Genomic DNA, 26,177 nt, shown 5'->3' with positions numbered 1-26,177 from the left:
ATACTCTGAACCTGGTTCTTCCTTTTCAAGATTGCTGTGGATATTCTAGGGTTCCTTGTATTACCATATAAATTTTAAAATCAGCTGGTCACTTTCTATGATATGAAAACTTTTTTATCATCACTGGCTCTTGTATTTTCTCAAATTTTTTATGTATATTGAAATGATTATAGACTTTTCTCTTTTATTCTCTTAGTATGGTAGGTAACATTATTTATCTCTCAAAGCCCTGAAATAAATCTAACTTTTCTAGACGCTTTTACAGATACTACATTGATTTGCTAACATTTTTTAAAATATCTAGGGATGTTGGTCTGTAATTTTCTTTTTTTGTGATGTCTTTTCAGATTTTATATCATAATATACTGACCTCATAAAATGATTTAGGAACTTTTTCTCCTCTGGTTTCAGAAAGGGCTTAGGTAAGGTCTGGGGTGGTAGCTCAATGATAGTGTACTTATCTAGCATGTACAGAGGCCCTGTGTTTGATTCCCACCACCACAAAAATAAAAGAAAGAGCGAGCTTGTGTAAGATTCACATTCCTTCTTTCTGAATTATTTGGTAGAATTCACCAGTGAAACTATCGGATCCTAAAGTTTTTCTTTTTTTTTTTAATTTCTTTTTCTTTTTTTTTTTTTAGTTTTTGACAGACCTTTATTTTATTCATTATTTATATGTGGTGCTGAGAATCAAACCCAGTGTTTCACACATGTCATGCAAGTGCTCGCTCCACCACTGAGCCACAATCCCTTAATGTTTTTTTGTGGGAAGCTTTTGATCATTTAATGCTTAATAAATATATAGACCTTTGGAGTTTGCATTTTATCTTGTTGAATATTTCAAATTTGTTTTCTTTTTTTTTTTTTTTTTTTTTTTTTGTAGAAGGGTAGATACTAGGAATTCAACCCAGGGGTGCTTTACCACTAAACTACATCCACAGTGCTTTTTTGAGATAGGGTCTTGCTAAGTTGCTTAGGGCTTCACAAGTTGCTGAAGCTGGCCTCAGACTTGAGATCCTTCTGTTCAGCTCCCTTAATTTGCTAGTATTACAGGAATGCACCGCTCTGCCTGGCTGTGTCTTTTTCATTTGTTTGTTTTCATGTTTGTTTTTGCAATACTGGGGATTGAACCCAGGGCCTTGAGTGTGCTAGCTAGGCACATGCTCTATCGCTGAGTTACAACTCCCTACACAAGTTTTATGTTTAAGGAATTTGCCTGTTTTTTCTAAGTTATTGAATTCATTCACATAAAATGTTCATTATATTTCATTATTATTTCTTTGTTGGTAGAATCTGAAGTCCTCTCTTTCACCCTACCTTCAGTAAATTATCTTTTCTTTTTTGGGCGTGTTTGCATGTGGATGTGTGCGCACACATGTACTAGAGGCTGACTTTCAGGCCTAACACATCCAGGGCAAGCACCGTACCACTGAGGTCCATCCCCAGCCTGAGGTTTAGCACTTTTATTAGTCTTTTCAGAAAAAAATAGTTTTTGACTTTGTTGATTTTCTCTATGGTTTCTTGTCTGTTTGGTTAATTTCTGTTCATATCTTTGTTATTTCCTTCCTTCTACTTCTTTTCAGCATGAATTACTTTGTTTTCCTTTTTCTAGCTGTTTAAGATAGAACCTTAACCTACCTTTTCTAAGATAAGCTTTAAAGGTATAAATTTCCCTCCCTCCTAAACACTATTTTATCTACATCCCACAAACTTTGATGTATTTATATTTTTATCATCCTGTTTAAAATATCTTCTGATTTTCCTTGTAATTTCTCTGGTGTACACATGGATTATTTAAAGGTATGTTAACTTCCAAATATTTGGGTATTTTTTTTCCCTAGATACCTCCTAATTTAATTTCATTGTGGTCAGAAAACACATTCGGGCTGGGGATGTGGCTCAAGCGGTAGCGCGCTCGCCTGGTATGCGTGCGACCCGGGTTCGATCCTCAGCACCACATACCAACAAAGATGTTGTGTCCGCCGAGAACTAAAAAATGAATATTAAAAAAAATTCTTGAAAAAAAAAAAAAAAAAAAAAAAAAAAAAAGAAAACACATTCTGTAAAATTTCTTTTCCTTAAGGTTTATTGAGATTTGTTTAATGGCTCAATAGATGGTAAGTTGTTTTGTTTTGTTTTGTTTAATATTTTTTAGTGTTGACAGACCTTTATTTTATTCATTTATTTATATTCGATGCTGAGAATTGAACCCAGTGCCTCACACATGTGAGGCAAGCACTCTACCACTGAGCCACAACCCTAGCCCCATTGTTTTGTTTTTTGATGAATGTTTTATTTACATTGGAAAAGATGTGTATTCTGAAGTTTGCAGTAAAATGTTATAAAAATGTCACTTAGATCAAGGTGGTTGATAGTGTATTTATGTCTTCTGTGTTTTTATTGTCTTTTTTTTTCCCTATCTAGTGGCTGTTATCAGTTCATGGGAGAAGAGTGTTAAAATTTTCCATGTACAATATATGGGTTTATCTGTTTTTCCATTTAAATGATGTCAGTCTTAATTTTGAACTCTGGTATTAAGTATATACATACTGAGGATTTGTTATGCTTTCTGATGAATTGACTCTGTTATTATTATGAATGTCCTCCCTTTATCTTTTATAACATACCTTTTGAAGTCTGTTTTGTCTGACATATTAGCATAGTTTCCTTAAGTGCAGGTTGTTTGCATAGTCTGTATTTTTCTATTTAATTTCAGCCTATCTATTTTTGAAGTACATATCTTCTAGATGGCATATAGTTGGGTCTAATGACCTTTAGCACTTAATATTTTAGTGGTTTCTCCAGAAATTATAATATAACTTTTCATGGTTTACTTAGAGTTAATATTGGTACCACTCCAAGTAAAATATAAGAATCCTACAGTCTAACAGTTCTACATATCACCACTCATCTTTTATGCTGTAGTTGTCATCTATATTTTTTATTTGTTTATTTATTTATTTGTAGATGGACACAATACCTTTGTTTTTTTATTTTTATTTTATTTTTATGTAGTGCTGAGGATCAAACCCAATGTCTCATACATGCCAGGCAAGAGCTCTACCACTGAGCCACAACCTCAGACCCTGTCATTTATATTTTATCTGTGTATATTATAATCTCTAACACAATGTGAAGGCTTTTGCTTTCAATAATTGTATTTTTGAAGAAATTAAGAGAAAAGACTGTTTTTAATATTTACCCACATATTTACCATTTTAGTGCTTTTCATTTATGAAATATTTAGATTTTTAATCTGTTCTAAAGAAAGTCTGAAGAATTTTGTCACTTTGGGCAGTGCAGATCTATTAGCAATAATACATTCTCTTCATTTTTGGTTTAATCTGAAAATGTCTTTATTTCACTTTTGGATACTAAGTAAACATTTTTAAATCTCTCCAAAGCACTAACAAGTTTTTTAAGCACAGTCTTGCTGTTTTAAGTGATTTTCTTAGGATTTTCTGATAGAAGATCATGGCTGTAACTTATATGTGAAATCTAAAAGAAGTCCAGTGTGCAACTCGCTGGGTGCCATGTCGCATGCCTGTAATCCCAGTGGCTGGGGAGGCTGAGGCAAGATGTTCTCAAGTTCAAAGCCAGCCTCAGCAAAAGCAAGACACCAAGCAACTCAATGAGACTCTGTCTCTAAATTAAATACAAAATAAGTCTGGGGATGTGGCTCAGTGGCCAAGTTCTCCTGAATTCAATCCCTGGTACTCCCACTTCCTTCCCCGGGGGCCCCCCCCCGCCCCCCTCCCGACAAAAAAAGAAGTCCAACTTGCAAAAGCAGTATAGAATGATGGTTGCTAGGGGTTTCAGGGGTAAGGTAAATGGGGAGACACTGGTCAAAGGGTACAAAATTTTAGTGATGCAGGATGAATTAATTCTAGAGAGCTAATATATAGCATTATGACTATAATTAGTAATATTGTATTATATACTTGGAGTTTGCTAAGAGTTGACCTTAAGTGTTCCTTACCATACATGTACACAAAAAGATAACCATCTAAAGTGATGGAAATGTTAGTTAGCTTGATTGTGGTAGAGCACTCACCTAGCATATGCGAGGCCCTGGGTTCAATCCTTAACACCACATAGAAATAAATAGATAAAGCAAAGGTATTGTGTCCAACTATAACTAAAAAAAATAAATATTAAAAAAAATGTTGGAACTGGGGATATAGCTCAGTGGTACGGTGCTTGCCTAGAATGCCTAAAACCCTGAGTTCAATCCCCAGTACTGCATAAAATCAAAATTATATTGTATACCTTAAATAAATATGATTTTTATTTATTATATCTCAATGAAGCTGGAAAAATTAAGATCATTCCATCTTCAATATAATTTTACTTTGTGCTTTCTAACCTGGATGACTTTTATCTCATTTTATTAATTCACTAGATTTTTAAAATAGCATTTGTTTAAAATAATGTCTTCTCTGATCGTTGTAAAATCTTTTAGGGGGAAAAAGTGTAAATGTGTAGATTAGGGGGGAGGCATTACTAGGTTATTTCTCCAGAATAGCCTGGTTATTTTGCTCTGTTTCACAAAAGAGGATTAGACAGCATCTTCAAATCCAAAAATTTAAGAATTGAACTCTTCCATTACTGTAAAAATAGAATTAATAAGCTTCTTTTTATTTTTTTATACTTTTTTTTGGAAGAGCTCAACTAAAGCTAATAGCACTACTTTAAAGAACAACCATATAAGATGAATCAGTATTTGTGTTAAAATTATAGGGTGTACAAAATAGAATGATTCAGGGTAGTGGTAGCAAAGAGAAATGCAACCTAGTGATTAAAAAAAGGAAAAGTGTTTCTGAGTTAGGCCATTTACTGAAATGTTTAGTTTCCTTATACTCCTTATAAATTCTGTGCCTCATTATCTGTATTAACAGAGGCAGTGGTACAAATTGCACTGACATGCAAAAGTACGTTTGGCTGTGACATGTATGATGTTTTGCTATTTTCTTTGACTTCTTGGTTTCATCTAACGTTGGATTCCCTGTGTGTGTGTAACAGTAGATATCTAGGAGAAGTTGGTTTAGAGCCATGCTAAGTAACAAGGAAACAAGGAGAATCCATGTGAATTTTTTTCCTAGTACTGCTATGACAGATGGCCACAAACTCAATGATTTACCTTTTTTTTTTTTTTTTTTTCAGTGTTGAACCCAGGGCGTCACACTTATTAGGCAAGTGCCTACCACTGAGCTACAGTTCACAGTTTTAAAGGCAGGAAATCTGAAATTAAGATGTAGCAGGGCCACACTCCCTCCAAAGGCTGTAGGAAAGCATCCTTCCTTGTCTCTTCCAGTTTCTTCTGGCTCTAGATGTTACTTAACTTGTAGCTGCATATCTCTAAACTCTGTCTCTCTCTTCATGGTTCCCCTTTTCTCCTCACATGTCCTTCTTCTGTGTGTCTTATAAGGACACTTGTCACTGGATTTAGAGCCCAGCTGGGTAATCCAGGATGATCTCATCTCCAAATCCTTAATTATATCTGCAAAGATGCTATTTTCAATCAAAGTCATATCCACAGGTTGCAGCTCAAATGCACAGGCAGCTGAACTTAAGGTCACTTGTGTGAATTTGTAGGGACACCAAATAAAACACAGAAATAAATTACCTTTACACAAGCTTCAGGACAGCTTCTCTGCTCTTGGCCTCAGGCTCCCCAAAAGGGAGAGCAAGAGAAAGTCACGAGAGGCTAGCAAGAGAGAGAGCGAGCACGTTCAGAAGTAGGCTTTTGGGGGGCACCCTTATTCTTAGAAAGTTCTATCCAAAAAAAGCCAAAAGAGGCAAGGTTACAAGGGACAGGTGAGTGAACTCAACCCCAGAGGTGACACCTACATCTGAAGACCCTCCTCTTATCTGAGCTGGGCAACGCCCAAGTCACCATGAAATGTACTGATTGGAAGCCTCCTGCTTCAGGACTGGAAGGCGTGGGTCATTCAGAGTGGCTCCCCATAGTCATGTTACCTGAATTCAAGTCTTGGCTCCATCATTTATAGTCAGGTAGCTTTGGCATTTTCTGAATTTAGTTTCTATGTTTTTAAAATAAGAATAAAAATACCTACCTCTTAAGGTTGTTGTGAGAATAAATCTATATAAAGGACTTAACCTTGGCCTGTCAGGCAGTGAACATTTAATAGAAGTCAGCTATTTCCATGTAAGTTGATAATTAAACAAAACTAAGTATGGCTCATCCAGTTATTAAACCAGTTACTATGCTCGGCACAGGGTTCTGCCCTCGAGAAACTCACAGTCTAATGGGGGAAAAGAGAGAAAAGTATATGAGCAGCTTCAGGTTGGTGTGGTTAGTACTGACTGGCCATAAGAAGATCTTGAAACTGAAAAGTGGAGCCCTGACACATGCCAGGGTAGGAAAGAGTAAGGCAGAGGTGGAGACAGGAATACTTTGTATCTGGCTTCTGCTCTCGGTCTGGTTACTCTTAGCTGTCTTCATTTTTTCCAAAAGTTAAGACCTTTAAAAATTGCCACCTCCTTGAGGCTCTGGCACTGTCTCTTCCTTGGCTAGTTTAGAGCTTACAAACCAGTCTTTGGACCTAAGTTAACACAGAATTCCCCAAACGGCATTATCAAGAATACTGTATACTGCAGTGCGTTAATGGTTCTGTAGGTTTTAAAAGAAAGGTGTTCCACGATTCAAATAAGTTTGGAAACTGCCAGGGTTATACAAAATTTCTTCCTGTAGCACTACTCCCACCAGCTTTAAATATGTATTATCAATCTCCAAAAGAAGGCTATAGTTTCCAAACTTGATTTGCTCTAAAATATTTTTAACACTTTACAGAGTTAATGTTCCTCTAAACAATGAGAGATCCAGACAGGTAGCAGCTGCATGTTTGCCATAATGGAGCATGATTCAGTTCCTAAATTTGGAAATTTCAGTGAGGCAATTTCTTAGTTCTGTATGGCCCCTGTGATAATGGTGTCTTAGTTAAGAAGAAATTGTCCTTGGTGAATTCTGACCTCTTCAGAAAAGAACCTTTCTCCATGAAATATTGTGTTTTCAGTGTAGGTCATCTCTTTTTTTTTTTAAGGGAGAGAGAGAGAATTTTAATATTTATTTTTTAGTTATCGGCGGACACAACATCTTTGTTTGTATGTGGTGCTGAGGATCGAACCCGGGCCACACGCATGCCAGGCGAGCGCGCTACCGCTTGAGCCACATCCCCAGCCCTGTAGGTCATCTCTTTTGTTTAGCACTCAAGAGGAACCAATTCTATTGCTCATTCGTACACATACTAGGTGTAAAATTAGATATATTACCTCTCACAGGCTGTCTGAATTATTTGTCTGTTCAAGAAGGTAATGGGAAATTGAACACAACTCCTTCCCCAACAGCTTCCTATGATGAAGTAGTTAAAAATTATTTGAGCTGGATCTCAAGAGTGAGCTTATGGCCTGTAAATCTGAGTAATCCTATTTCTGCCAAGAAAGTAAAGTTTTCCAGGTACAGTAATGCCCTAGTGTAAAGCATCCCAGACTGTCATAGATTTGGTAAACTTGTGGGTCTAGTTTTGTCCCCTATGTACTTTGAACTAAATAAAACAAACTTGATTTGCTCTAAAATCCATGCATTTGCTGTTCATGCCCCAGCACAGTTCTGCTTAGATTGGAATTTGTAGTTTATAACTTGGCTGTCCTTACATTCTATATGCACAGTTTACCTTGTTGTCTGACAAGCCAAAAGGATAAGCAGTAAAAGGATGTTCTTTGCAACCCCAAAGTTTGGTTTTTTTGTTTGTTTGTTTGGTTGGTTGGTTTTGAGTATCAGTCTCACTATTAAATGATTCCAGTTCTTTTCTCTATTAGGTGACTTGGATCACATGGATGACTTCTAAGAACCTTTGTGGCTTTCAAATTCTTTTAGTCATATAATTTAATGAGTACAATATTTTTCCCCTAGTGCTGGGAGTCTAACCCAGGGCCTCATACATGCTAGGCAAGTGCTCTACTTCTGAACTACAGCCCCAGTCCTAAAGTAAAAGCCTCACTCTTTTGGCATATAGGTCCCTACAGGTTGTTGGAAGAGTCGAAATTACTGAGAAGAGTAAGTAATTTTGAGCACATGACAAAATCATACAATCTGAACATCCATCTTTAACAGAGAAGCTGACACCCCTCCCAAGCACTAAGCATTCTATAACATTCCCCTTTAGAGGCCATTGCACATCTGGAACACTAGTAACTATCATTTTAAAGCAGCTTTCATGTACCAGGCACGATGCTAAGCACTTTATTATGGTATCTCTCTTAATCCTCAAAACCTGAAAGGTTGGTGGTATTATCCCTATTTAAGTAGTAGAGCCAGGATTCAAGCTGGCTTAATTAAAGCTTAATCCCAAAGTGTGTATATTTCCCAAGCCATCATGTAGACTTACAGTACGTTCCAATATTTTGTTGGAGTTTGAAAATCTTTGCTGAAGCGCAATCCAGGAGGCAGTGCAATTCACCATTTTGAACTGCACTTCTCAGTATCCTAGAGAAGAAAGGCTCTAAGCTGTTTCTCCCCAGTTGCCCTGGACTACGAGTTGACCATCCCTAGGGTAAGAAGGGAATGTACTGGAGACCGTGCCCTTCTCCTGAGTCTATGAAGCTTTCCCTTGCAGCTGTTTGGGAGCATGTTCTCCAGCTCAGACAGCCTCTAAAATCTGTAGTGCTTACCTTAAGTGACAGATCTTTGGAGTGGTTTAATCTAGCTCCATATTTCATGTGGGAGTGTCCTAATAGCCACATTTGTGTTCTTAACCTTTCTAATCTCAATACTTTCCACAGAAAAACCAAAACGCAAAAGCCTAAAGTCACTTAAATGAAGTCATGCTTCAGGGAAAGTTGGTGCCACAATATCCTTTAAAAGAAATGTGTATGCTAAGCTGTTCATTTCTGAACATCAAAATACAGGGTACAGAAGCAGACGTCTCAGCTTCTAATGATCCAGATGTTCTTCACCATCTCCGCTCAGCTGTATGTTGGGAGCTCATTTCACTTAGACACTGCTCTGGAATCTAGCATTTATTGAGAGTTAACCAGAAATTGTGCTAAGCATAATTTTTCATTTTTTGTTGATGCATATTAACTCTACAGAATGGTGGGTTTCATGATGGCATTATACATATATGCCCATAACATAATTTGATCAATTTCACTACCTCCTCTTCCCTCCCACTGATGCCATAATGGTTTCCCTACCCTGATGGTCTCCCTTCTGGTTTTATGAGATCCCTTTTTTTTTTCCCTTTTTCTCTCTAGCTTCTACATAAGACACTTGTCTTTCTGAGTCTGGCTTATTTCACTTAACATGAAACTCTCTTTCCAGTTCCATCCATTTACCGGAAAATGACATTATTTCATTATTCTTTATTCATTCATCTGTTGATGGACACCTAGGCTGATTCCATAACTTGACTACTATGAATTAATTATGCTGCTATAAATATGGCAACGCATGTATCTCTAAAAGTGTGCTGTTATTAATTCTTTTGGATAAATTCTAAGTAGTAGTATAACTGGATCATATAGTAGTTCCATTTTTTGCTTTTTGAGGTACTTCCCTACTGATTTCCATAGTGGCTTACCTTTTCACCAATAGTTCATAAGTTTCTTTTTCCCCACATCCTCACCAACACTTATTGTTATTTATGATTCCCATTCTGACTAGAGTAAGATGGACTTTCAATGCAGTTGTAAATGGATAGAATGCCTTTATTTTGTTTTTTTCTTTTAAAAAAAATTATTCTAATTTGTTGTATATGACAGCAGAATGCATTACAATTCATATTACACATATAAAGCTCAATTTTTTGTATCTCTGGTTGTACACAAAGTAGAGTCACACCATTCCTGTCTTTATACATGTACTTAGAGTAATGATGTCCATCTCACTCTACCATCTTTCCTATCCCCATACTCCCTTCCTCCCCCTCTCCCCCTTTGCCCTATTTGGAGTTCATCTATTCTTCCCATGCTCCACCCCACAACCCCATTATGAATCAGCATTCTTATATCAGAGAAAACATTTGGCATTTGTTTTTTTTTGGGATTGGCTTACTTCACTTAGCATTATATTCTCCAACTCCATCTATTTCCCAGCAAATGCCATGATTTTATTCTCTTTTAATGCTGACTAATATTTCATTATGTTTATATACCATGTTTTCTTTATCCATTCTATACTGAAGGGCATCTAGGTTGGTTCCACAGTTCAGCTGTTGTGAATTGTGCTGCTGTAAACATTGATGTGGCTGTGTCCCATTAGTATACTGTTTTTAAGTCCTTTGGATATAGACCGAGGAGTGGGATAGCTGGGTCAAATGGTGGTTCATTCCCAGTTTTCCAAGGAATCTTCTTACTGCTTTCCATATTGACTGCACCAATTTGCAGTCCCACCAGCAATCTATGAGTGTGCCTTTTTCCCCACATCCTCACCAACACTTATTGTTGTTTGTATTCATAATAGCTGCCATTCTGACTGAAGTGAGATGAAATCTTAAAGTACTTTTGATTTGCATTTCTCTAATTGCTAGAGATGTTGAACATTTTTCCATATATTTGTTTATTGACTATGTATCTTCTGAGAAGTGTCTGTTCAGTTCCTTGGCCCATTTATTGATTGGATTATTTGTGGGGTTTTTTTGGCGTTAACATTTTTGAGTTCTTTATATATCCTAGAGATTGCAATATCACAACAGATACTACAGAAATACAGAAGATAATCGGAAATTATTTTGAAAATAGAAAATATCTAAGGCATCAACAAATTTCTATAGTCATATGATTTGCTCAAATTGAATCAGGGTGATATTCACAATTTAAACAGATCAGTTTCAAGCAGTGAAATAGAAGATGCCATCAGGAAGCCTACCAACCAAGAAAAGCTCTGTTGATACACAGCTGAGTTCTACAAGACCTTTAAAAAAGAACTAATACCAATACTCTCCAAAATTTCATGAAATAGAAAAAGAGGAAGCACTTCCTAACTCATTCCAAGAGGCTAATATCACCCTAATTCTAAACAGGCAAAGACAAAAAAAGAAAACTTCAGACCAATATCTCTAATGAACATAGATGCAAAAATCCTCAATAAAATTCTGGCAAATTGTTTATTTTTTTGCGATGCTAAGGATTGAACCCGGTGTCTCACACATGCTAGGCAAGCACTAAGCTACAGTCTTAGCCCTTCAATTTATTTATTTATTTGTTTGTTTGTTTGTTTGTTTGTTTGTGGTACTGGGGATTGAACTGAGGGTCTTGTGCATGCAGGGCAAACACTCTTAACAACTGAGCTATATCCCCAGCCCTCAATATACTTTTATTTTTCATTTCCCTAATGATAAAAATGTTGGACCTTTTTTTATATAATTCTTGGCCATTTGTATTTCTACCAAGAAGTATCATTTAGTTTATTTAGGTTTTTTGTTTGTTTTTGATGTTGAGGATCTGTTTGGTTCTTTGTTTGTTTGTTTTGGTGAGGGGCGGGATTACTGGGGATTGAACCCAAAGGTGCTTTACCACTGAGTTACATCCCCAGCTCTTTTTCAATTTTTGAGACAGGGTCTTGCTAAGTTGCTGAGCATCTCAATAAGTTGCCCAGGCTAGCCTCAAACTTGTGATCCTCCTACCTTAACCTCCTAAATTTCTAGAATTACAAGCATGTGCCACTAAGTTTTAATTTAATTCCTAGGTCTTTGATCCATTTTTGAATTGACTTTTGTGCAGGGTGAGAGATAAGAGATCTAGTTTCATAATCTTCTACATATAGATATCTAGTTCTCCCAGCATCATTTCTTTTCTTCAACATATGTTTTTGACACCTTTCTCAAAAATCAGATGATGGTGTCTGTGTGTGTTTACCTCTGTGTCTTCTATTCTATTCCATTGTTCTATGTGTCTGCTTTTATGCCAGTACTATAGCTCTGTAGCATCATTTAAAATTGGGTTTTATGATACCTTCAGCATTGGTTGTTTTGTTTTGTTTTGTTTTTGTTGATCAGAATTGCTTTGGCTCTTCTGGGTCTTTTGTTCTTCCATATAAATTTTTTTCTTATTCGTTAAAGAATGTCACTGGTATTTTGATGGGGATTGCTTTGAAGCTGTAGATCTCTTTTGGTAAAATGGCCATTGTAACAGTATTAATTCTGCCTACCCATAAACTTGGGAGGTGCTAAGCATAAATTTTGGCTTTACACTCAAACCTGAGGTTGAATCCATGCTACTTACTAGTGATCTTGGACAAATCCCTCAAGGTCTCAAAGCCTCCAGTTTTTGTTCTATGTTACAAATACTTGTTTCAGATCTGTTGTGAAAAATTAAGAAATAATACTACACGAAAATGTTACATTGATATTGTAACTATACCCAGCCACCTATATTGGTTTTCAAACTCTAGCTGCTTTATTCTGCCTACTTATATGACAACTTAACAAAAACTTACTTAAAAAAAAAAAAATGTGGCTGAGCCGGGTGGTACATGTCTATAATCCTAGCGGTTCAGGCAGGAGGATCACAAGTTCAAGGCCAGCCTCGGCAACTTAGTTGAAGTCCTGAGCAACTTAGCCAGACCCTTTCTCAAAATAAAAAATAAAAAGTGCTGAGGGTGTGACTCAGTAGTTAAGTACCCCTGAATTCAATCCCTGATACCAAAAATAATTTTAAAAGGTAGAGGGGGCTGGAGTTGTGACCCAGTGGTAGAGTACTTGCTTAACATGCCAAAGGCCCTGGGTTCCATCCTCAACACCACAAAAAAATAAAAATAATTTTTAAAATGTTTTAAAGACCACCCTAAGGCTTAATGAAGCCTACTTTTGAGGAAATAATATCTACAGTCAGTTTTTAGATTCTTGCAGCTTGGAAATTCTAAGTTTGTTAATTATCAATGAGGATTGAAGCCTTTAGCTTCAGTTTCATCATTATGTAGACATGAACCATATTTTCTACATCTATGTGTCCTAGTCAGACCTAGACAATTCTTTACATATGGTAGATGTTCAATGAACCAAACAAGTGAATTAATTTTAAACATGGTCAGATTCCAGAAAGGATGGTGGACCGTTCTAGAGCTTGGAATGAGGGAGAGAGTGGTGGAACTCCAGCACCTTCTCATGTCACTAGCTTCCTATGACACCTTGAGCAGGTCACAACTTCTCTAATATTCCAATGGGGGTTATATTAAACATCTCCAAGGATTCATCCAGATTTTCACTTCTATTACTGTAACAAAATCAACTTTTTACTGAATGTAGTAATGTTTTAAGGGACATGTTGTAGTCTGAAGTTATGTTCAAATCTATGAAAATGAACTAACCTGTAATTATCCAGATAGATTTGAAGTTAGAGCAAAAGCTATTGAATTCCCAAAAGAAAGGTGGCGGTTTTAATTTATTTTCTCACTGGGAAATTTAAAACTTAATTAGACCTTGTCTTGTGCCTGTATTAGATCTAAGTTATGCAGTTCAGAATTCAGTTGCAGAAGAGTGTGCATGCACCTAAAAAATAAGGGCAGCTGCGTATAAAGTATGGCTTGAGAAGCCCCAAAAGGACATTCCCAACCATAAACATAAACCCAGACCAGCTCTGTTAGCTTTCTGTTGCAACCCTTACATTATTTCAGAGCTTCTGTAAGTCAAGAGTTTGGGTACAGCACCTTTGGATTCTCTGCTCAGGGTCTTAACAAGGCTGCAATCAAGGTGTTGTTAAGGCTGCGTTTTCATCTGGAGTTCAGGGTTTTCCAAGCTCATTGAGGGTGGTGGCATAATTCAGATCCTTTCCATCATTGGACTAGGATCTCCTTTTCCTTGTTGCCTGTTGACTGTTCGCATGTCCTCACCATGTGGCCCTCTCACAGCACAGCAGCACACCTCTTCAAAGCCAGCAGGAAAATCCCTCTCCCTGTCTACATAAGTGGATTCTTATGTAACGTAATTATGGGGTGACTGTCCATCACGTTTTTTATATAAAATAACCTAATTACCAGAGTGATAGTCACATTCACAGGCCCTGCCCACACTTGAGGGGAGGGAAATATACAGGCTGTGTGAACCACAGGTGGGAATGTTGGGAGCCACCTCAGAATCCTATCTACCACGCCAGCCATAATTCCCCAAACCCCCACCTTTTAATTTTATTCTTTGAGGACTTCTGAAGATTAGATAAAGACATTTAAATTGATTTAAGCTATTTTGCACTGTTTTTTAAAAATATTTATTTTTTAGTTGTAGTTGGATACAATATCTTTATTTTATTTTTATGTGGTGCTGAGAATTGAACCCAGAGCCTCTCGTGTGCCAGGCGAGCGTGCTACCGCTTGAGCCACAATCCCGGCCCCTATTTTGCACTGTTATCTAAAAAAAATAATAACATAACAGTCAAAAGTTTTTGCCTGGAAGGGAGCTTTAAAAAAACATTTTGTTCAAACTCTTTAATTACTTTATTGTTTTTAACCTACATGAAAGAAAATGACTTGCTCAAATCACTGATCATATGACACAGAGTAGAAATTCATGTTCAGTGACTTCCACACCTGTGTTCTCTTTAGAACATGGTGCCCACTGCTGCTAGAAGAGCCTAGAGTATCATAAAGGGCACTCAGTGCTTTAATGTGATGGCAGAAATAGAGGGAAACAAGAATCCTACTATTCAGAATAAGAATCCCCCCAGACAGCGGAGACTAAGAGCATGAAGGCAGGAGGTAGAAATGTCACAGAGATGTGTAGGGAAGAGATTATGAAAGAAAAACCTTCTATTTTATAAATTCTTTTAAATTTTGTGGGAGGCAGGCCCCTGTGCTTCAGTTCATCATTGCATTTTATAAAAACATTTATATGTGAGGAGGAGTGTTGGCCAGGATTCCACTCATTTAAGACAAAGCCATCAATTTTTAAAGTAAAATTATTCATGATGTAGGCAAGGAGGCTCAAAATCTGAAATAAATGTCTGCTTTATGAGGCAATTTTTTCTGGTTTATTTTCCCAAATTTAAAGTCACTTAGCATTCTAAAGGTTGATTCTGGCTTAATTATATCACTTTGAATATATTATGATTTAGTAAAAAAGTTATATAAGCACCCCCAAAGAGGAGGAGAGTGGCTTTAGAGATTCATGATTACCATTGTGAGAGAAAGGGGAGTTTAGGGTAGGATAAACTGCCCAGAACATATAAATAGAGAGTAAGGACAAAATCAGCCAGGATGGCTGAGGCAGGAGGATCACAAGTTCAAGGCCAGCCTCAGCAACTTAGTGGGGCTCTAAGCAACTTAGTGAGACCCTGTGTCAAAATTAAAGGAAAAAAAAGGGGGGACTGGGTTTGTGGCAGTGTAAAGTACCTCTGTGCCCAATCCCCAGTGCCCCCCCCAAAAAAAAATCAGCCAGCATTACATACCATGGGGGGATGGGGGGAAAGCCAAAAAAGAACAATGTCAAGAATGACACCAATACTAGGAAAACATAGAGATGAGTATTTATTACAAGCAATGCTTTGTAGGGGCTTCAAGGATTACTCTCTTTAGAAGCCTAATAAGAAGTCTAATAAGATCCTGGTAAAGGTGATTTTTAGTCTTCCATGTCATTTCAACAAACCAAAGTTAAATGTATCAGTTACTCTCATTTCAGCCATTAGAATCAGACTTTGTTGGAGCTGAAAAAACAGTCCACCAAGGAAATAATTTTATAAAGATTGAGAAGAATAAAAGAGGAACTGATTAAATAAATTATAGATGTCCAGCCAGTGGACATTTAAAAGAGTTATTTTGCAACTCTTAAAAGAAGCTGTCTGTGTGCTGGTATGGTGTCGAGAGGCTGCCAGCACCTTGCCCAGGCAATTCCTCCTGCCCAGGAGGGTATTGGACACCTGAGAATATCGAGTCTGAAATAACTAGTGAAGAAATAAAAGACAGAGTCAAAGAATAAGTTTTAAAGCAGAGCACCTGGTAGGTCCAGCCCACACAGGAGCTGGAGCTCAACAACTGAAAAATGACTGGTGGTTTATTTAAGGGGGTACATCAAAGCAGGGATAAGGTTTCAGGGGCGGAGTCTTGCTTCGGGATGTCTTGCAGTCAACAGGTTGATTGGCATCTTGGCAGGCTACACCCATAGAGAGTCTGTGTGGCTATATGGCTGCAGCAGGTTACCCCGTCTGCGATGCTGTGTGGGACCTTTTTTGGCAGAGCTGAATAGAAATTCACATGTATCTGGTTGGTCTTAACCAGTGAGTATGCCACTGGAAGTTCTCAAATACCAGATTTTCCTGTTCAATGGGCTTCCATGCTGATTGTTCCACACATAGTCCATGGATGGCTCTCAACAGTATGGAATTATTTCTCAGGCAAAATGTTAAATGAGTAAAGCAAAGCACTATATTTGGTACACCGCCATGTCTGTGGTGAAGAATACTTGTTTTTCTGTCCATGTGATATTTCTGGAGGAACTGGTGATATTGTTTGCCTCTGACAACTAATTGATGAGGGATAAGGTTGGAATGGAGACTTCTACCTTTTCGTACTACTTGAATTTTGAAACAGATGAATGTATTGCCTAATCAAAAATAATTTTCTGAAAGTTAAAAGAATGGATACTTAAAGATTGAGAAAGGGGCTGGGGATGTGGCTCAAGCGGTAGCATGCTCGCCTGGCATGCGTGCGGCCCGGGCCGATTCTCAGCACCACATACCAACAAAGATGTTGTGTCCCCCAATAACTAAAAAATAAATATTAAAATTCTCTCTCTCTCTCTCTCTCTCTCTCTCTCTCTCTCTCTCTCTCTCTCTCTCTCTCCCTCTCTCTCTCTCTCTCTCTCTCTCTCTCTCTCTCTCTCTCTCACTCTCTCACTCTCTCTTTAAAAAAAAAAAGATTAAAAAAAAAAAGATTGAGAAAGAAAATCAAATTAATATGGTACGTTGGTGTCCAGGTAGTAAGAACTTGCTTTTTATCAAAGTTCCCTTGCATAGAGGTGCCTCTGGCCCTCTGCAAGACCCAACTCATGCAAGGTTCCCTCTGCATCTTCTGTTTAAGCTCCTGAGTCAGGCTGTAGTGTTCCTCTTTGCTTCCCCTACTTTATTCAAACAGACTCCTCCACACCCACCCTGCATCACACCAATCTAGAACATTCTGTCTTTTTACTTCTTTAGAATTCAGATCCAAATTGTATCTCCTATTAAATTTATACTATTCCATATTTAACCCATTTTTATTTGATAATACATCAGATATTTCACCTGTGTATTTCTCAGTCTTAGTGGAACATACTAAATTGGGATTGTTCCCTCATGCATCAGCCAAATTTATTGACTGTCCAATGGTTCTTATAGAAATGCTTGCCCAAAGCCTGGTATGGTGACATGCACCTGTAGTCCCAGTACTCAGGAGGCTGAGATGGGCAACTTAGCAAGACTCCATCTCAAAAAATAAAAAGGGAGAGAGAGAGAGAGACATTCCTTTGTAAACAAGATATAATGAGTATTTTTTCATGAAGCTCAATATAATACTAAATGATAGAATAAATCTCACTGCTAAACTAGATTTACCAAATTAAGCAAAAGCCCGCTGAAGCCATCATCTGGGATGATGATGCTCTGAGGTTCAGAAAACTTGACTACAAGTTTTCTCTGTGGTGTGTACCATAAATTAGAAGCCAGGACTTGCAGTACTGCCTCTGAGGGGCAGCAGACTGAACACATAGAGGGAACAACCTGCCTGGGGTTCAAAAGGGCCATGCAGAACAAGGAATTGTCCTCATTTTCATTATTAGTGTACCATGGCTCATTTGGGGGGCGTGGGGCACTTTGCAAGGCAAACCTTTACTTCTGGCAGAAAGGTGTGCTGCCAGAACCTGGCTAGCAAGTGCCACCCTTGCTCTGGGCTCCTTTAATTGCTGGTTCTCCTCAGTGCTGTCCTTTCCCCTCATCTCACTCCAAAATCAGGTTAAAATATGTGTGTCATATTTGCCCAAGTGCCTTGGAAGAAGATACAAAAGAAAGGACAAATGCTCTTCAAGGAAAAAATCTTCCCCTTTGTTCCATTCAAAGCCATCTAGAAACTGAGACATCGCAAGCCTCTCTAGGGCTGTGGCACAATATCTCCCCTTACTTCCCCTTGGCAGTCGCAAGCTGGCTTTTGATATTCTCTGCTGTAGTCCAGTAAGGCAGGAATAATCACATAGCCACACAGCTGGAGACTGTCAGCCCAACATGTCAGGTCACTTTTCCAGACTCCTTTACATTGGGGAAGACAGGCAGCTCCTAACTGGGTCACACTGAACCAAGCTGTACCTGTGCATTAAAGGCAGCTGTTGGGAAAAACTCCCGGGACCACGTTTGTCATATGTGCTTTTCATTGGGTTGCTGTTTAATTTGTCTCTGAAATTATCAGTATGAATTCTAAGGGAATGCTAAGTGCCTTGCATTTATGGAGCAGTCAGATCTGTGGTCAAGCTCTAAAGCTGGCTCCTCCCAACTCCCAGCTATTCAGTTATTCATCTTTGACCAAAAGCACTGAGTATTCCCCAATTTGGCTTTTCCTTCATCTGAACTCTTTTTCTTTGGGGTGATGGTTGGATTCATGGAGGAATTGGTGTTATCCATATAAGGGATTGAGTGGACCCAGTGTGAAAAGAGAAAGTATATTGGGCTTAACTTTAGACCCAGCGCCATTACCTACTAGCTTCGTGACCTTGGGCAAGTTATTAAAAATCCTGGATTTCTCTGGGTTCTCTTTGCTTCTAAGATTATCTGATTCCAAGTGGCCATTTGGTCTCCTGTCACTCCAGAACTCACTTGCTCAACTATTGTGGTGATGAGTTTTATGTAATATAGTTTCTGATATATCACACAAACCAGCATGGCTTTCTTCCTATTGTTTATACAGTCATGAACCATACCAGAGAGTAGATTGAGGACCTGGCACAACTCAGATTCTGCATGAGCTTTTCAAAAAACCAAGTGGTGCTAGGCACAGTGGTCCATTCTTACAATCCCAGCTACTCAGGAGGCTGAGACAGAAGAAAGATCACAAGTCTAAGACCAGCCTGGGCAACTTAACTGAGACCCTGGCTCAGAGTGAAAAATAAAAAGACTAGCAATATAGCTTAGGGGTAGAACACTCACTCCGTAATTCACTCCCCAGTACTAAGGAAGGGAGGGAGGGAGGTAGCAAGGAAGGAAGGAAAGAAGGAAGACAGGCCAGCCGGCCAGCCATTATTGGGTGCAGTGCTGCACACCTGTAATCTCAATGGCTCAGGAGGCTGAGGCAAGAGGATTGAGAGCTCAAAGCCAGCCTTAGCATCTTAGCAAGGCCCTAAGAAACAGTAAACCCCTGTCTTGATATAAAATATTTTGAAAGGGCTGGGGATGTGGCTCAGTGGTTAAGCACCTCTGGGTTCAATCCCCAGTACCAAAAAGAAAAAACCAGGTGGTCCCAGATTTTTGAGTGCCAAATGAGCCTGCTTCTACAAACCCATTGCTCAACCCCAATCTAATAGAAATCACCAAATCTCATGTCATGCTTCTTGTAGGGCACCTGGGCAGATTGTACAAAAGGAATACATAGTCTTTGGAAACCTAGGATTTCTTTTTTTCATGGTGCCTTCATTCTCCATGTGGACATCTTTCAGATTACGAACTGGAATTTCAACCATCAATCAGTTGGCCTCAACTCTGTAGGAAGAGCAGTGTTTCCTCTGCTCTCACACTACAGTGAGCAATGCAGGAGGCTCCTGTGATCTCAGAATGTGTGGATTTCTCCCCACCAGAAAGTAAGCAATCCATTTTGTAGCAGAAAGCATCAGGGTGCCCTCTAATTCAGTTTAATCCTGATGCTGCACATCTGGAGATAGCATCAGATGCCACAGGTTGAGAGCTCAGACTTCCAGGACTGTCCCCTGCTTTCAGATGTCAGTTGCAAGCCCCAGATTGTTTGACCTGTGCTCCTGACTGACCAGATACGAGTGAGTTCTCATGTCCATTTCCTTAGGGTTAATTTGCAAGAACATCTCACGGGACTCAGGGAAATGTGTTTACTACTTTATTATAAAGGACATTTCAAACTATACAGGTGAAGAGATGTACAAGAGAGGTTTGGGAGAAGGAGCATAGAGCTGTCATGGCTTTTCTAGGGGCACCACCCTCCATGAACCTTTCCGCGTTCAGCAATTTGAATACTCTGAACCTTATGCTTTGGTGATTTTTAACTTCATTACATCAGCATGATTGATTGAGTAGTTGGCCATTGGTGATCAACTCAGCTTTCAGCCCTCTTTCCTCCCCAGAGGTTGGAGAGCAGAATGGAAAAGTCCCAACCTCCTAATTGGGCCTTGATCTTTCCTGTGACCAACTGTACTATGCTGAAGCCACATAGGGGCTTCCAGCCCCCAGTCATCTCATTACCATACAAAAAGATAGACCACTTTGGAGAGTCCAAGCATTTTCAGTTTTATGTCAGGAAATAGGGAAGAATACCAGATATATATTTCACAGTATCACAGTCACCAACAGGGGAGGCCAAAATTCCAGGACCCTACAACTGGTCTGCACAAGGAAGTTGAGATCTGAGGAAGGGATTGTTCTGCTTGCTGTGATTTAATTATGGCTTTGTGATTCAGAGATATTGGAAGCAGTATGAATGAGCCAATTCTCAGGACCAGCTGTCAAGCCCTTGCCTTGTAATCTGCTGTCATCCCACTTGTCCCAAGGGCTCCCAGTTTGACAGCTCACCAGCTAGTGAGTTGGTTTCCTCCTGCTGATTCACACCCCAGGGGCCTATCTAAGGATCTTGGACTGCCAAAGGGCACCCCAGTTGGGCTGTTCCCTGACCAGTTCCATCCCTGTGGTTTGAGTCACAATGACTTGGCAGCCCTGGTTTGTCCTCCTAGAATACGAAGGACACCAGCGCCCTCTTTGTGAGATGGAACATAATCTGTAGCTCTTCTGTGAACACAGGTCATTCGTGATGTGGCTGCAGCCTCCAGAGGTCCCTGTTCTACAACCTCTTAATACCAGTTTAATTAATTTTTCACTACAAACTGTCAAGCACTTTTACTGATATCTTTGAATATCAGTAACAATGGAACAATGACAATGGAACCAAGCCTTGCTCCTTCCCACTGCTGTGCTGACCCTGGGGGCACTGTGGTGAATGCATGGAGGTGATGAATGTGGAGTGAGAAATAAAAGGCAACACAGGCTGGTAATGGGAACTAAATTATAGAAAGGAAATAAGCAAAGAAGGCACACTGAGCTTGTTTAAATTCATATTGCTTCTGGATTAATCTAATCTGATGCTTATAGAGAACACTTCATTGCTGGTTGATTCATAAATAGAAATCAATTCTTTTCTTTCCAGCATGTATTACTTCACTTAAGAGTATGTCTAGGGGGCTGAGGTTGTAGCTCAGTGATAGAGCACTTGCCTGGCACATTGAGGACTGGGTTCAATGCTTGGCACCACATAAAAAATATATAAATTTTGTGTTCATCTACAACTAAAAAAAAATTTTTAAGAGTATGTCTGTAAGGCTAGGGGTGTAGCTCAGTAGTGGAGAGATTGCCTGGCATGTGTGAAGCCCTGGGTTCCATCCCTAGCACTGCAGGAAGGGGAAAAAGCCAAGGAGTGGGTCTGTAAGCAAGAACATAATTTGTAGGTGTAGATAGACCAAATTTGAGGATAACTGAGAGAGAAGACTGGAAACTTCCTTGTCCTTCCAGGCTTGTGTTTCATGAGAACCCCATTCTTACGTGATTGCTAGTATTTAACAGTAAATGTCCGAGCAAGAAAAAATAGAAAGCTAAAAGAGATTTTTCTACCCAAGCCAAAAAGAAAAAAAAAAAAAAGTGTGTTTGTGTATATTTTTTTAAGCTGAATACTGATTCAGTGAGACAGGGCCACTGCTTCTCCCAAGGGGCACTGTTGGAAGACAGTGACTGATGCAGAACCAGTAGGGAAGAGGGATCTAGCAGGGCAAGGAGCTCACTCTGCTGTCTGTCAGTAACCGAAGCGTGAAGCTTTCTGGTGCTCACACAGCAGATCAGCCTCCTTGTTCTTGCCTCCCCTTCCTCTTGCTGCCTGGTTATTTACTTGACTTCTTGCTGTCATGTTTTTTCCAGTAGGAGGGAAATGCAAGGAGACCAATACAATATCAGGTGTGGCTTTGAGAAACTCTTCTGATGATAATTTATTAGAAAAGTTGCCATGGCTTGCTTTAGGCTGTTAGAATCCCATCTTTAAATCTTATGTGAATTTTCACTTTTTTAAAGTTATTGTTTAAAGTGATGTATTTAATAGCATTTTAAAATACAAGTCAGTGGCATTAATCATATTCACAGTGTCATGCAACTGTCACCACTATTTCCAAAACATTTCCATCATCCCAAACAAAATCTGTGCCCATTTAAGCACAGTTTAACCCTCCAAGCTCCTTGGCCCCTGGTAATCTACTTTCTGTCTCTATGAATTTAATAATATTTCACCTGAGGTGAAAAGGAAAGGGAGTTATAGGTTAAAAGCTAAATTTTCATTTTCTTAAATATGACTTAAATACAGTCAAAAATTTTTGAGCAGTTTGAGAAAGCAAAATGGAAGCCCTCTGCTGTGCTGATTTTGCATCTTTCCTCTTTCAGTGACCATGCAACAAGTGGCCAGGACAGTGGCTAAAGTGGAACTCTCAGACCATGTGTGTGATGTGGTGTTTGCACTCTTTGACTGTGATGGTGAGTGGGACCCACTGGGGTCAGGAGCAGTGAGCCTCATGCCCTTCTGGACATTGTGAATCCATCCCTCTTCCATAGCTCATCCCTCAGTGTCGTCAGATCAAAAAATATAATCCCTGGCCCTGGTATGTGCTTTCCATTTCTTCTTATAATTCCAGTTTGCCTGCAGGCTTCAATTTATGACCATAAGGATCTTATACAGGGAGCATATTTTCAAAATTGCTTGAATCTGTTTTCCTGGATTGCACTCCTAATAAATGTAATTTTCTTAAAAAAAAAAATGAAAAAATGCAGCCAAGCACAGCAACATAATCCTGTAATCCCAGCTACTTGGGTTTGTGAAGGATTGCAAGTTCAAGGCCAGCCTCAGCCTTAGCAAGACCCTATCTCAAAATAAAAAATAAAATGGGCACGGGATGTAGTTCAATGGTAGAGGACACCCTGTACTCCCACCCTTACACACACACACACACACACACACACACACACACACACACACAAATGAAAACAAAAATATTAGACCCAACTTGCTGCATAGTGGATAAGGAGCACTCCAGTATTTCAACTCCAGAAAGAAGATGGAGTATGGTGTACGTCGGGTCCTGTGCCAGGTGTTGAGAATAAAGACAAACAGAGGAAGAATATCTAGGCCTGCTATGGGTAGTGCAAACACAGATCAGTAAAGGTTTCCTGGAATTGTCCCCTGAGTGAAATCACAAAGGATGAGCAGGAATTGACCAGGTAAAGGAGAGTGAGATTCGGAAGCTTTCCAGGTGGGGAATTAGCCTAAGCAAAGACAGAGGCAAGAATAAAGACCCTGGGGACCTGTCTCCTGCCTTCCTCTTGAGTTTACTTGCCATCCCCGACCTCTGTCCAGCAATACCTTACTACTATGGTTCTCCAACAGCCACACTGCTTCCTCTGTGCCCCTTAGTCCTGTCTACTTCATGAGAGCATTTGCCACACTGTTGACATTTATCTGTCTCTTCTACAACTTGGGAGTATTTCAAGGGGACAAAGCACAAAGCTTATTACCTGGCATATACTATATTCTCATTTGGAATTTGTCACACTACATCAAACTGACACTGAATTGTAGTAGGAAACATCAAGGAAGGAGCAAACGAGTTCATCCTAAGCCCTGAGAACTGAATTTGGCTGTGAGACACACAGGGCTTTGGAACCACATGGTGTGCGAACAGTGGAATTTTCTCAGTGGTTTTGTTCCAAGGCCTCCACTTATACTGTTGTATTTGCTTCTTCTTCTAGGTAATGGTGAGCTGAGCAATAAGGAATTTGTTTCCATCATGAAGCAGCGACTGATGAGAGGCCTGGAGAAGCCCAAGGACATGGGCTTCACCCGCCTTATGCAGGCCATGTGGAAATGTGCACAGGAAACTGCTTGGGACTTTGCTTTGCCCAAGTAGTAACCCAGAACTACAAGAGGGGCCACCTTCTGCACCCAAGCAACCTAGGCCCCTGAAGCCAAGCCTCAACATAGCCCTTTGTGCTGCTGCTTCTGGGAGTAGTGCTCCCTTCCTCCTGCAAGTGACCTCAGGATGCGGCCAACTTCCTCTCCTCACCCTCCCCGTCCCAGTGTTCCGCTAGGCTCTCTGAGTATTCCCAGTGATTATTCCTGTCCATTCTCAAAAACATGAACAAGTCTTAAAAGCTCAGACCTTAGCTTCTCCAACAGCAACCATCCAAGCACCCTACAGATTAAGAATGCAGGGAACCATCTTGACACACCTGCCAGCCCTGGGAAGCATCCAGCTCTTAATCATTTTTGCTGTGGGTTTATATTAACAAGAACATTCCCAGTTCTTCCTCCTGTTGATACTTTTAAGATGCAAGTTAGGGGCTGGGGTCATAGCTCAGTGGGAGACCACTTGCCTAGCATATGTGAGGCACTGAGTTCATTTCTTAGCACCGCATAAAGACAAAGATCCATCAACAACTAAAAAAATTGGGGGGGGGGAGATGCAAGTTAGGAAAATCTCTGGGAGGCAAAAGGAAGTTTGTGATGAATGCTTATGAAGATGACCTGGGCATCCTGAGCTGGTGGATAGCCTGGGCCAAAGGAAGGATCTGTATCAGACACTGTGTGACACTGAGGCCTGTCCAGGAAGTCATGTGCTCAGTGGCAGCACAGAAGGATTTGGAGTTTAAAGTAATTGCTTCATGACATTCTCCACTCCTCCTTTTTCTCTCAGGATCCCTAAGATGCCTCTACTGTGACTCTGTGCTTCATTAACAGCAGTGATTGAGTTCTGTTCCCTGCAAGTGCCATCTCCTCTCCAGAATGGGCCTCCAAAACCAGGGCCTGCTGCAGAGCCTGTCTGCCCTCTGTCTTTAACACTCATAAAATATCACCTTAATTATAACAGTTTGCAATAACCATCCCCAATGTCTGCTGTCTCCTTTATTTTAGGATCTTCTGGGCCCTTTTCCTTTTACATTTCCACTGGGTTTCACTAGTAACAGACCTGCTTTCTTCCTACCAGAGTCTGATTTAAGGCAACTTGAGGCACAGACAAAAAATGAGGATGTTTGGAGTTTGTGATAACACTGTCCCAGCCAGTTTGGCTACTTTTTATTTTAAGCCACGGCCTTTGATTATTCATCCTCCATGATAAAAAACTAGGAGAGGCTGTGGAACATGTGAGGAGTCATCTGATATGGTGGACCTACATTTTAAGATCCATAGCAACCAGTGTTGTGTGATGAACCCAACTCTGCCACTCCATGTGGTGTTGAGCAGATCATCTCCCATCTGTTCCCTCATCTGTTAAAGGATAGGTAGGTTAAGCTAAATGTGCTCTAAGGTTCCTTCCCAGTCTGAAAGCCTCTGCTCCAGAATTCTCGCAGCCCCCCAGTCGTGCTTCCTGCGTGGCCGATCCAATAGAATCACCACACTGGAAGCCACGTGCTCTGGCTCTGAGTGCAGGTAGGAGTGCCCACCAGCCGGGGCAGAGCAGAGGCTTCCATCTGTACCTATGACTCCACAAGGAACCCTCAGGCCCAGGACTTCACCCAAAACAATTTAGCAGCCTCATTTCTAACATCCTTTCTGGGAGATTAGATTCTTTCTCCAAGGAGCCTGCTGCTGTCCTACCTCATCTATCTTCCGCCCTCTCCTCTCATGGGCTGTCCCTGGTGTCCACATGTAAGCCTTGCCTTGCTCATTGCCTGGGCCTGAGGCATCAGTGAAATATGAGCATTTCTTAAAATGACCCCAGAATCTTGAAATTACTCTCCCCCATCCTCCCTCCTCCAGCCTGAAGCTGTCCCATTTACAGCTTCCATGCAACACTCATTCCCCACAAAGAAAGATCTGTTGCTTGGTCTGAGTGTTCTGAAGCTTAAAGCCAGAGCCTGGCAGGTAAAGTAAGGATCCCACCTGCAACATCTTAAAACCCAGGATCAAGGGCGCCTATTCGCCTAATCCTTCAGCTCCTAAGATT

The 26,177-nt window shown here is 39.8% G+C and overlaps 1 protein-coding gene across 3 annotated transcripts in view; it reads left to right on the top strand.

Annotated features, from left to right (window-relative positions):
- Window positions 1-25,115, top strand: part of Micu1 (mitochondrial calcium uptake 1) — a 178,748-nt gene extending 153,633 nt beyond the window's left edge. For all 3 annotated transcript variants that reach the window (XM_026405812.2, XM_026405809.2, XM_026405811.2), the window contains 2 exons: window positions 22,624-22,713; window positions 23,983-25,115. In XM_026405812.2, coding sequence (XP_026261597.1) covers window positions 22,624-22,713; window positions 23,983-24,140 — 248 coding nt within the window. In that variant the 3' untranslated portion in view covers window positions 24,141-25,115. The remainder of the gene's footprint in view (window positions 1-22,623; window positions 22,714-23,982) is intronic.
- The last annotated feature ends 1,062 nt before the right edge of the window (window positions 25,116-26,177 follow it).

Source organism: Urocitellus parryii, chromosome 5, assembly GCF_045843805.1.
Source record: "Urocitellus parryii isolate mUroPar1 chromosome 5, mUroPar1.hap1, whole genome shotgun sequence".
NCBI lineage: Eukaryota > Metazoa > Chordata > Mammalia > Rodentia > Sciuridae > Urocitellus > Urocitellus parryii.
The sequence above is the reverse complement of the archived record's forward strand: the minus strand, read 5'-3'. Positions and strand labels throughout refer to the sequence as shown.